Below are 12,542 nucleotides of genomic sequence, written 5' to 3'. Positions count from 1 at the left end.
CCGCGCCGCGGTTTTCACGCGCCCCGCCTCCCCGCGCTGGCGGCCTGTGTCTCTCCTTCAAATTCGACTCGCACCTCCTTCCATTCGCCAAGATCCCCCAAATCTCGGCCTCATATTTCCTCTCCCTTCGCTTGCCCTCCTGACGGCCCCCGCGAGCGCCCCCCGCCCTCGCCCCGCCCAGGTAGGGGCGTCCCCTCGGCCGTCCGCGCACACCTGTCGGCCCCGCCCCGGCGCGCCGCCTCGGTGGGCCCGCGCGCGCCCCGCCCCCGGCCCGGGCCCGCTGCACTGTGGGTAGGCGGCGGCGGCGCCGGGAGCCCGCGGCAGCCGAGCGGGCGGAGCGGGCGGCGGGCGCTGAAGATGGCAGAGAAGCAGAAGCACGACGGGCGGGTGAAGATCGGGCACTACGTGCTGGGGGACACGCTGGGCGTCGGCACCTTCGGCAAAGTGAAGAGTTGAGTACGCCGGGCGGCCCGCTTGCCGGAGGCCGGGCCTCGGAGCCCCGGGGGAGGGCGGGCGGCCCGGCGGCAGGTGGAGCGGTGGCCGCGCGGGGCCGGGGCCGGGGGCGCGGGGCCGGGGCGGGGGTCAGGGGGCGCGGACCGGGGCGGGGGTCGGGACCCGGGCGCGGGCCCGGGGCAGGGGTCGGGGGTCGGGGCGGGGACCTGTCGCCGCGCGCCCTCCGCAGAGCCGGGGGTCGAGCCCGCGGGGTGGGGCTGAGTTCCCGGTCCTGCCGGGCGCCCCGGCAGGTGCCTTCCCTGTGACCTCGGGTAACTGTCACAGCAGCTGGGGCAGGGCTGGCCTCACATTGACGGTGGGAAGACGCGGACCCCAGAGGCGGAGGAACGTGCTCAAGGTCACACCGAAATTGGCAGAACCAGGCTGAAGTGTAAAATGTCCTCCCCTTCTGGCCAGGCTGGGAGGTCCCTGCCCCCGCTTCTCCCGCGCCCCCCGAGCGCGGGCTGGCGGCCGACGGTCGAGGGGGGGCCCCAGGGCCGAGAGGAGGGCCGGTTTGGGGGCTGGGGATGCGCGGGGCTGGCGCGCAGCTGCGGTTGTCGGGGTCGCTCAGAACTGGGAGGCTGGGAGGCTGAAGGCTGGTTGGCGGGTGTAGGATGGCTCTGGGGAGGCTTCGGGAGTGGGCAGAGGAGGAGGGTTCCTTGGTGTTGCAGCTTGGAGGGCGTGGGGCTCAGGAGGCAGACCTGCTGAGGCGTATTCTCCGGAAGTCGGTTTTCCCGGTGAGAGGGTCCCATTTTGGATGTAGAAAAACAGGCTGCTTTTGAAATGTTTTTACTTCTTACTGGTTAAGTATTGAACTTTCCTTTTTTGTTGTTAATAAGTCACGTGGGATTTATTTTGTCCTCTTTCCAGAGCTAGAGCCAGCTTATTAAATATACTTTCCCTTTGGTGGTTGCGATTTCAGAATTATAAGTAAAATGTTGGCTTTTTTTTTTTTTTTTGCTGTAGAGATGTTCGGTAGGCAGTTTGGAGATTTTATTCTCAGGCCTCTATTTCCTTTAAAAATTCCTATTTTAATCTTGTTAAATAGGTTCAGAAAACACTTACTGAGCACCTATGATGTACTGGCCACTGTTCTGGGCAGCGGGGATACAGCAAGAAACAAAATGAGATTAAAAGCCCTCCTTTTGTGGAGTTTATATTCTAGTAGGGAAAGACAAACAATAATCACAATATTTATGTATAATATATGGTATGTTTAGTGCTATTGAGGAAAATGAATGAGAGAAGGGAGCATAGGGAGTTTTGTGAGGTTGACAGCTTTCAATAAAGTTGTAAAGCAAGGCCTCACAGATAAGGTGGAGTTTATGTAAAGACCTAAGAAGTTTATAAAATTCTTTAAAGTCCTTTGAGGGCTATGGAGTCCTGGATTATTTTTGAAAGACCTCATAAATAAAGTGGATAGTTAGGGGGATATGTTTGGAACGAATATAGGAAGATGCAGGGATTGGATTAACGCTTGTAACATTAGTGGTCGTTACATATGAGTTGTGAGGACTCTTGTGCTTTGACATTATGCAGTTACTCAAGCAAACAGTGCCTTTGCCATCTGGACGTGTACACTCTCAAAGTTATATAACTTACCCTATGTCCTTTCAAATCGTGTTAACGTGTTTATCTTTTTAAATTCTTCAGCTGTAATCTGAATGTTGACTAAAACTCCCGTCAGCTCAGTTGGCCCATTGTCAGAGGACAATTTAAACCTCTTTTGTGTGTACTCTTGAGCTGCTTCCAGGTGCTGGCTTCTTCAGATATAGACCAACAGAAGCTTCTTTGATTTCTGAGAAATCCTTTTCCTGGAGGACCCCTGTCCAGTGAGCAACCAGTTGGAGGGGTGTCCTTAACACCGGGTGAAAGCCTCTGTGAAGCTAGGCTGTGGCTTCCCAGGCAAAGTTAGAGGTGTTTAATGAAAGTTAGGGAAGTGGCTCCAATCTAAAGTTACTCATTTAGTTCTTCAAGGGACCAGAAACAAAAGTACATGCATTTTTAAAAACAGGTTTATTGAGGTATATTTTACATTTCCTAAAATTCACTCATTCCAAGTGTACAATTCAATGATTTTTAGAACTTTACCAAATGGTGCAGCCGTCATCATAGATCAATTTTAGAACATTTTCATCACCACAGTGAATCCCTCATGCCCGTTACAGTTAATCCTTGTTCCCGCCCTCAGCCCGAGGAAACCACTGTTCTATTTTCTGTCTGTATAAACTTGCTTTCTCTGAACAGTACTTGTAAATGGGGTCATTCAACATGGAGTGTCTCATGTCTGACTAATTTAACAATGTTTTTGAGGTTTATGCATGACATAGAATGTGCCACTAGTTTGTTGCTTTTTGTTGCTGAATAATAATCTATTGTGCGGGTATGCCCCATTCTGTCTGTACCAGTTGATGGACATTGTTTTCAGTTTGTGGCTATTACAAGCAATGCCACCACAAACATTCGCGTGCAAGTGTTTGTGTGGACATAGGTTTTTATGTATCGTGGGTAGATACCTAGCAGTAGAATTGCTAGGTCATATCATAGTTTTATGTTTAGTTTTTTGAGAAACTGCAAACTGTTTTCCAAAGTGGTTGTACCATTTTACAGTCCTACCAACAACATATGAGGGTTCTTGATTCTCCACATTCTCATCAACCTTTGTTACTGTCTGTCTTATAATAGCCATTCTGATGGGTGTGAAATGGCATCTCATTGTGGCTTTAATGTGCGTTTCCCTAATGACCAATGATGTTGAACATCTTTTCATGTGCTTATTAGCCATTCATATGTCTTCTTGGGTGAGATGTCTATTCATATCTTTTGCTTATTTTTTGATTGGGTTGTTTGCCATCTCATAAGTTGAGTTATAAGAATTCTTTATAACTTCTGGAGACAAGTCTCTTGTTGGATGTTTTGCAAATATTTTCTCCCAGTCTGCTTTTTGACTTTTCATTTTCTTAATGGTATCTTTTGAAGTATAAAAGTTTTGCATTTTTGTGAGGTCCAGTTTATTGATTTTTTTCTTTTTATGAGCTGTGCTTTTTGTGTTATGTCGAAGAGATCTTTGCTTTAAGTCTCAAAGATTTTTCTCTTATGTTGTCTTCTAAACGTTTTATTGTTTTAGCTCTTGTATTCAAGTCTCTGACTTATTTTGAGTTAAATTTGAGCGTGGTATAAGATGAGGTTCTAAGGTCAATTTTTTGAATATGAATATCCAGTTGTCCCCAAACCGTTAGTTGAAAACATATGCGTTTTTAGTTGTTATAGATGTAGACTTTGTAAAATTAATATCTAGTAAAAAACTTAATAGTAGATAATTTTGTTTTATATGGCTGTAAAAACATGGAAATGCAAGAGTGAGTTTGCCTTCTCTCTTAATAGTTATGCTGATTATATATTTTGAAAATTTAACTTAATTATTGATGAGTCAATTTATGGATCAGAGTTAGGTATGATAAGAAAAAATTGAAAATGGCATAGTTTTCATTCAATAGCATTCGTTTCAAGTTATTTTTAAAAAGTAAATGGAAATCCTTCTCTATTTGTTGAGAAATAATTAAAGCCTATTAAAATGTTCTAAACTGAATTTTCTCCTTCATTATTCTATTTTCTTGGATTACTAGGAGAGTGCTTATGGAAACAGATTATGTGGGCTGGCAGAGTTTAAAAGTAATACTTTTTATTTACTTAAATTTTTTCTTTATATTGATTGTTTCAGTTCTTACTCTTTCCAGGGTAGAGTGGAACCGCTGTTCAAGAGCTCTTGTAATTAGACTTGTTCAGCTCTTATTGAAATAGCAAAGGCGATAGAAATTCTAGAAGAATAGATCTGTTTGTGTTATACAAAGACTGGTTGAAGAAATAAGTATTTATTTATAATATAATGCTGATTATTAGTTACAGAGAAGCCTCCATTTTCCAAGTGAGGACTGGCAGATTGGGTTTATGAAGTAGTTCTTCTTTATCGGAATTGTGCATCAAGAGAGACTTTGCCATCACGCTCTCCCTGAGCAGCAAATTCTCATCAAGGACTTACCTTCTCTGTTTTTCAATAGTTACGTGAATGGCCCACAGAATTGACTGTCAAGAAATTAAGTAAATATTTTACTAATTCTCCGCTTCTTTTGAGATAATAGGAAAGATAAGCAAATAGAACTTTCATTAAAAATTTTTAACAAATAATGTTCCCTTTTTTGAAATGTAAATTCCCTGTCCTAAATGATAAATTGAATTTCAGACAACTGCCCGGTCAGTTGGTGGTCCTGGGAGTTGTGCCTCTGATATTTTGGGCCCTTGCTGGGATTGTCTGTGATGCCTGTGTGTAGTGTCAAGGCCCTCAACAAGACATTTAACCTTTTTGGGCCTCATTTTCTTCTTCTCCTAAAGGGTGACTTTAGACCACCTGATCTCTCGGGTCTTCTCCAACTTTATCATTAAACTGATTTTTTTAAAGATTTAATTCCAAAATATGGATGTGTTTAATGGAAATCTGAATTACTGAAGACCCGAGCTGAAATGCAGATGTCACGCAGAACAAAAGAAAAGAAGCGTGTGTGTAACACTTGAGTGATGAAAGCTACAATTTGATTCAGTTTTTACTGTATTCTGAGTACTTTTTATGCGCTTGATTTTATTTATTTTCCAGAGTAATCCTCTGAGTTTGGTATTATCTCCATTTTACAAGTGAAGAAATTGAGAATCAGATACTTTTTGAGTAACTTGCCCAAGGTCACAGTGCCAGTACGTGGCAGAATTGGCAGTCAAATTCTGGATTCTCTGACTCCAGAGTCCGTGCAATATGGCATGTAAAGTCAAAATGCACAGTATGTTATCTTTTGAGTTTCAAATCTACAAGGATGTAATTTTACATATCTGTAGATATTATCAAGAATTGAGAAAATAAGATTTAAATGTCTTTATTTTAGTCCATATTTACAGAGAATAAAAATTTTTTTGAAGCTCCATATGTATGGTAAAAATTTATATTTTCATATTCCCAACTTTTACTCATATGCCTCAGTCCGTTCCTTTTCTTATATGATGAATGTGTTGAATACTGACATTTTAACCCAAGTTTCTTAGAAATACCATGTATTTCGGGGTTTTTTTCTTACTATGAAAATAACCTTGACTAAAGATTACCAGCAACCTTTAGTAGTCAGACTACAGAGAACTTGTAGAAAGGATTTTATGTCCTAGAAAGAGCATTGGTTTTGGAAGGCATTGTCCGTTCCGCTACCAGTTTTATGGCTTTGGGAAAACCATTAAACTCCTGTGAGCCTTTGTTGCCTCCCTTGTAAAATGGCAGTAACAAAACTTGGCCTACCTACTTTCTAGAACTTTTAGGAGGATTAAATGAGTCAAGATACCTAAAATGGCTTTAAAGCAGACAAATTGCGGTACACATGGGTGCTGCTGTTGTGGAGGTGACTTGACGCATGGCGGTTGTGAGTAAATTCTGCCCCGTGTGAGGTGTGAATAAGTGTTTGCTGGGTTTAGGAGTGCCTTCAGCTCTGATAGCAGTATTGAGACAGAGCTGTGAGAAGCTGTCCCTAGTTTTTGGCTGCTAGCATTGAAGAAAGTTCTTAATGACTAATTTTTTTGTGCTCTGTTATACCTAATTATTAGCATTTATATTAAAATGCATATCCTTTTTGGTTGTCATGTAATTTGTTTTTTCACAAATATGGAAAATGAATGAGAGTCAAATGGAAATAATAGTGAATGTTTATATAAGTCACTAGCTGAACTGATTTTACTTTTGAAATTATGCAAATTCTAAACATGTATTAAACAATAGTTCCAAATAATGAATCTATATTTCTCCTCAAAAACTAGAAGATTAGTGTTTGAATTAAAATCAATTCAGTCATATCTCTCAAACACTTAGGGAAATGATGTACTATTTAGATTTTTTTTTTGCTGACTTATGTATCATTTATATGATTGTGACATTGGTAATTTTGTTCTGAATTTCTCAATGATTTTGTTCATTTTGTGTAATCAGTTGGTTGACTCTCAAAAGATTTTTTCCCATAGGAAACAATGTTCTAAATGGTGGATAGGTTTAGGGTAAACCTTCGAAGGCAACATGGTATATAATACAGAGAACACTGGATTTGGAGACCTGCTGTGTAACTTGAGCTGTCATAAGCCACCTGTGTGACCTTAAACCAAAGTCCCTTGATATATAAAGAAGAGACTAATACTGTATGTTTTCTTACACCATTGTGAGAAGTACATGAGAAAATTGAGGTGAAAAGATACTTAGAAGTACTTCACTCCTAGGTACTTTTATGTACTTAGGTCCTATTATGCACTTAAACCCATAATTAGCTGAACTCTGAGAATAGTCAGTGATCTGGTTCTGACACCAGAAATTTATTTGATGAGGTGTAGGAGGAGTTTACTATCTCCTGTTTTGTTTTTCCCATGTCTTCTTTCATGTTTCACTCAAATATGTTCAGAAAACTAATTGTCTACATGCTGCTCACTTACCACCCTCTCCTGTACACCACTGCCAAAGCGTATATGCAGACACTGTGACATACGTATGTTCCATTCCCGTGGTGGCCATCATAGAGCTCTTGGAGGAAGGAGGAGTGTGTGAGCATCAGCTGGTAGTTTTTATGTATGTTATTTTTAAAGCCATGTCTACTTAAAGTAGAACCAAAATAATCAAGTTCCTTTTTCTTAAACTACAGAAAATGCAGACTCAGAGCTAAAAATGCCTTTCTACAAACTTTTTCCTTATATATCTGTGTAAATTAGAAAGGATTCTTGTAGTTGGGTCATATACTGAGGTAACCACCTCAGTTCTGTAGAGACTCTTCCGTTCCCATGCTGACACGGCACTGCTTTATCTAGTTCTTTTGTAAAAACATGCCAAAATACTCACTTGTCTTGTGGTCCGTGTTAGCTTTCCTCAAAGCATTTGGTACTGGTTTGTAATGATACTTCTGCATTTATTCTTCTGAGATTCCTGTGGTTTCCTTAATGATGGGGAAAATATTCTGTAGAGAAAATAGTTAATTTTTTGAAGCCAAACAGATAATTCAGTTTGATCTAGCAGAAGATCTAGTCTCAGATCCTTTAAGAGAGAATGAATAAGTAAGTGGGTGACACAAGACCCCTAAAATTTTGAATGTGTTATAAAAATGAGAGCAGATCCTCCTGGTATATTTATTAGATGCAAATGTAAGAGAAAACACCTTGATTCAGGTTGAATAGACTTATGTCATGTGTTATTTAAATGATTGAAATGCATATGCAGAGCAATGTGTTTATTTTGAAATGTGGTGAACCATTTTATTTTTAGTATGGTCTTATTAAGGAAAGAATTTCAGGCAGCTCTTATCTCTGCTAATAATAGAAACCTTCTTCACCCCTTCAAGGGAACAGGATTCTAGCTTAAGTGGTTTCTTATGTTTAACACTGTTTGCTTCTAATAAATTTTACTGTCTCTTTTGGTGGTGACTTTGACTTTAAAGTGATAATTTTTTTCCATTTGCTCTTAGATTTTTAAAATATCCTTTTATATGATTAAAGATAATTATCAAATTCTGCTATAATTTGTCTCATTCTGAATGCTAATATATCAATTTATTAAAATAAGGTTTCTTAGAATCTTTTTTCTTTATATTTTCTTATGTACTATTAAAAACACAATGAGCAATATGTTCTCATTTAACATCTCTCAATTTCTAAATTGCAACGTAGTTATAAGGTAATTATCTAGCTATCATAATTGAAAATAATGGAATTAAAACCTTTAAATATGCCGTAATTTTTTTCTGAATTCTTACTTGATAAATACCGTAAGTATTAATTTAATTTTTTAACGTGTTTGAGTATAACTTGGTACTGTATTGGTCAATTCCATAATTGACTTCAGTTCTCCCAGAATAAGTTAATAGAATAATAGAACCAGTGTATATTAAGCATTTACTGTGTTTAGTTATTTTTGAGTTAAGCAAAATATTTTATCAGTCTTAAAAATGGGGCAGTGATACTACAACAGATGATTTACTAATTTAAAACAAAGTGGAAATAGAAATGATTCTTGTCTCATATTTGAATTCTATGTCAACTATGATATGGTGAATCCGCCTTTTACTGAGATTATACCAGGGCCCCATGGTGCTTTACGAATTCACAGTTTGATAGTATAACAGTTATACTGTATGCTATAAACTTGATTTCAGCGAGAAATTTGACTTTTGTCTTACAGTAGCTTTGTGGATAAGATGAAGAAGTGTGCACTGAATGGCTTATTGAACAACTATTCCCAAAGGAGTTAGGTGTCCTCCTAAAGGGAATCTTGGTCACTGACTCTGTTTAGTAAGTGTAATAAGAGTTCCTGTTTGCGATGGCACAAAGCTAGATGAGATGATTAGTAGACGAATCTGGCATCATAATTTAAATTTATATTGAATGTTTGCATTGCTAGGTGAAAACCAAGAAGGTGAAGTTTAATAGGGACAAGTGTCAAATCTAGCACTTAGGTTAAAAACAAAAAAACCCAGGTGCTTGAAAGAGTAGAACAGTCGATAGTAGTTCCTAAGATGTTGGAGTTTTAGCTGACCACAAGTTTAGAAGTATATATTATGAATGCATAAATGTAAAAATTGTTACTGGATGGGAAATAGTTGTACAGAGGCCATAACATTGGTAGCTGTAGAGGTGGTATAGTTCTGCTGTACTTTGGATTCAGCTAAATTTTCTTATTGCATATTCAGTCCTTGGCACCACAATTTGGAAAAAATTTAACCAATTATATCTCAGAGAATGATCATTACAGTTAGGGGAGCCCCAAAAGTACGCCATATGAGGTATAGTAAAGGAAATGTGATATTTTTCTGACTATGAGAAAACGTATTTTAAGTGTGATAGCTGTTTTTAAATAGCTAAAGTACCGTCATCTGGAAAAAGGAGTCACCATATTCAGTGATGCTGTGGTAGACAGAACTGTGACTATTGGGTGAATGTTTCAAGGAGGCAAATTATAATCCAGAATAATGAGGATCTTTCTATCAAGGAGATTGTTTAGGAGTGGTACAGTTTGTACTACAAATCAGTTAGATTTCTGTCATTGATATATTTACTTAGATACTGGATGCTTGTTTATCCAGATTGTCATCACAGAATTCCTAGTTTGAATGGAAGGCTGACATAGATAATTTTTAAAGTCCTTTTTAACTTTAATGTTCTATTATTGCATATACATTTTTTCTAGTGTGATTGACTTCTACACCTGGATATGACCTCTAACTTGTATCAGATCAATTTCTAGGCAAGAACAATTAGAAAATCTGGAGAAAATTGAAAAATCGATTTGAAGGCAGCCAAGACTTGAGTGATCAGTAACCCAGTGAGAAGAAAAATGCATTGGAGGAATCTGGCATTTTGTTTGGCTTTTCTCTTTAAGTCATTTGCTCATTTGTAATAATGGCAGATTTTGAGAGCAGTGGCTAAAAGTCAGAAAAGCTAAGCACAGTTTGAGTCATGGAGAGACAACAGTTAGAGTTCACAGCTTGTCAAGAAGGTCCCTGGTAAACTGTTAGATTTTTGTTTGCAACCCCCTGAAGATTTAAATCCTTCCTAGAATCAGCTTAATTCAAGACTTATTAAGATGATCTGTCTCCTATCTTTATTCTCTGGTGGAGAAGAAAATCAGCTGGAGCCTCTACAGCTTATCACACACAGAGTTCAACATTGTGGAGGACAAGGCCAAGACAAAAGAAAGAAACTTACAGGTGATTCAGATATTAAAGTTATCAGGCAAGGACTTTAAAATAACGGTGATTAATATGTTCAAGATGGAGAATTTTAACATAGTATAGGAATCTATAAAAAATAATCAAAGGAAATTCTGTAACTGAAAAATACGATAATTGAGTTAGGACTGTGCGGATAGTTTAACAGCAGATGAGATTCTGTTGAAGAGAGGATTGGTGAACTGGAAGGTAAGTCAGAAGAAAGTATCCAGACTGAAGCATCAAGAGACAAAATGGGGAAAGAAACTATAAGAGACATATGGGAACACAGTGAAAAGTCTAACATAAATATTGTTGGAACCTGTAGAGAACAGGTTAATTGCAGGCATAAGTTTTTTTCTGTGGAAAGATGACCTCAGGTTTACTTTCTTTCAATACAATTTCTCTGGACATATATCAAGATAAATGTGGTTTTTCAGTTCTGTTACCAAACACTGGTATTTATGGTGAACATTACCTGTGATTGGTGAATTACATCTGGACTGGGAAGATTATGAATGGACATGTAATACTCCAGTGGACTACATTACTACTACATTGTTTTACTAGTATAAAACTTATAGGGAAACAGACCTCCAGCTTCCCTTTATGGAGTCTTTTCTAACTCAGTGCACCCATTGTGGGAAGCTTAGGAGTTGCATGAATGGGCTGGTATATGATGTGGTTACTTTTTTGGGATTTAGGAATGCTGGAGTAGATTTTATGCCCTTGTGGGTGTCATCCCCCACAACCTAGTCTGCCCTGTACGATGAGGGGTCTGGGAAGCAACGCATGTTTTAAGGACTTCTGTTGATGTATTTGATTCTGCCATATTGATACACTGTGTTTCTGGTCCTAAATCTTTCCAAAAAGTTAAGTAAAACTCATGTTAGATTACTACTCATTGTGTCCTGTGAGTATGAGTGTCATTTGGAACCCAGGACCGCTGATGATCATACAGAGTGGGCACTACGCAATTCCAGAAAGAGGGGAGAGAGGGAATGGGTTAGAAGAAATATTTAAAGAGATAATGGTGGAAAGTTTACCGAGACTGATAAACATGTCAAGCCACAAATTCAGAAGCTCTGTAAGCCCCAACGGAATAAATACAAGAAGACTATTCCTAGGCACATCATTGAAAAAATGCTAAAACCTGTTCCCTTTGCTTAAGACTTTCCTATACTGAAGTCGACTCCATCTCTCTATGCAGAGATGGGAGAAAATGTTAGGAAAAAAACCGTAAAAGTAGCCAGAGGGTAAAAGAGATATATTGTCTTCGCAAGAACAACAATAAGCTACTTTCTCAGCAAAACCAGTGAAAGAGAGGAAACAGTGCAGTGATATCTTCAGAGAGGTGAAAGAAACAAGCTGTCAAACTTAACTTTGTACTCAACAAAAATATCCTTCAAAAATAAAGGCAAAATACATTTTCCAGAAAGGATAAATTGAGAGCATTTGTCACCAGCAGACCCACGGTAAAGGGAATCCCAAAGAAACTTCCTCAGGCAGAAAGAAAATGATGCTCCCAGATAGAAGCAAGAGTGCAAGAAGAAATGAAGACCGTTAGAATGGGTAAATATGTGGGTGACTAAAGAGATACTACTCTATAAGATTATAACGTCTTGTGAGATTTAAAATAATGTAGGAATAAAATACAAAAACAGGAAAAGTGGGAGAGGAAAAATAGAATTAAAGTGTTCTAAAGTCCTTGCATTATCCAGGAAATGGTAAAAATACTAATTTATATTCGATTCTAGTAAGTCAAGGATGCATGTTGTGATCTCTAGGGTATCCACTAAAATGAAAACCTAATGGCACTAGAGATTAAAAAACAGTTTGTTTTTCGTTTTGTTTTAGAGAGAGCTCTAAATCATTCTACAGCTCTACTTTAAAGAGAAATTTTATGAAACATAAAATTATATTCAGTAAATATATTCAACTGCAAAAAATTATTCAATTGGGGGCAGGTGATGGGCATAGAAGGGGAAGTGTCTGAAGACAGGAAAAGAAAGAGTGAACAAGGAAGAGACAAAGCATGTCAAATAAGAGAAACATAGAAAGAAAATAGACACGTAAGGACCAGAGTTGCAAAGACAGAGAGGGGATGATTTAAGAAGCTTTGGGATTGTTTCTGGAAGACTCTACCATTCATCTGGAGTGAGGACAGCTGTAAACATCTTTTTCAAATCTTTTATCTCTGACCTGAATGCTGATGCTTTCTCTAGCAGTTTTAAATAATCTCTTTTATACGGGGAAACTGTTTTTTTGATTCTGTGTAAATGGTTCATCATA

General features: G+C 38.9%; 1 protein-coding gene across 4 annotated transcripts in view; it reads left to right on the top strand.

Annotated features, from left to right (window-relative positions):
- Positions 1 to 272: 272 nt before the first annotated feature.
- The window catches only part of PRKAA2 (protein kinase AMP-activated catalytic subunit alpha 2), a 75,788-nt gene continuing 63,518 nt past the window's right edge, over positions 273 to 12,542 (top strand). The window contains exons 1-2 of one of the 4 annotated variants that reach the window (XM_070509823.1): positions 8,731 to 8,835; positions 10,164 to 10,250. Coding sequence is in view for 3 of the 4 variants with exons in the window: in XM_044770879.2 (XP_044626814.1) it covers positions 10,127 to 10,250 (124 nt within the window). In the remaining variant the exon portion in view is untranslated. Of the gene's footprint in view, positions 452 to 1,031; positions 1,295 to 8,730; positions 8,836 to 10,109; positions 10,251 to 12,542 lie in introns of those variants that run through there. The other 3 variants (XM_044770880.2, XM_070509822.1, XM_044770879.2) reach the window with 3 other exon arrangements.

The sequence above is a fragment of the Equus asinus genome, chromosome 5 (assembly GCF_041296235.1).
Source record: "Equus asinus isolate D_3611 breed Donkey chromosome 5, EquAss-T2T_v2, whole genome shotgun sequence".
Classification (NCBI taxonomy): domain Eukaryota; kingdom Metazoa; phylum Chordata; class Mammalia; order Perissodactyla; family Equidae; genus Equus; species Equus asinus.
Note: the sequence above shows the minus strand (reverse complement) of the source record. Positions and strands in the feature narration are given on the sequence as shown.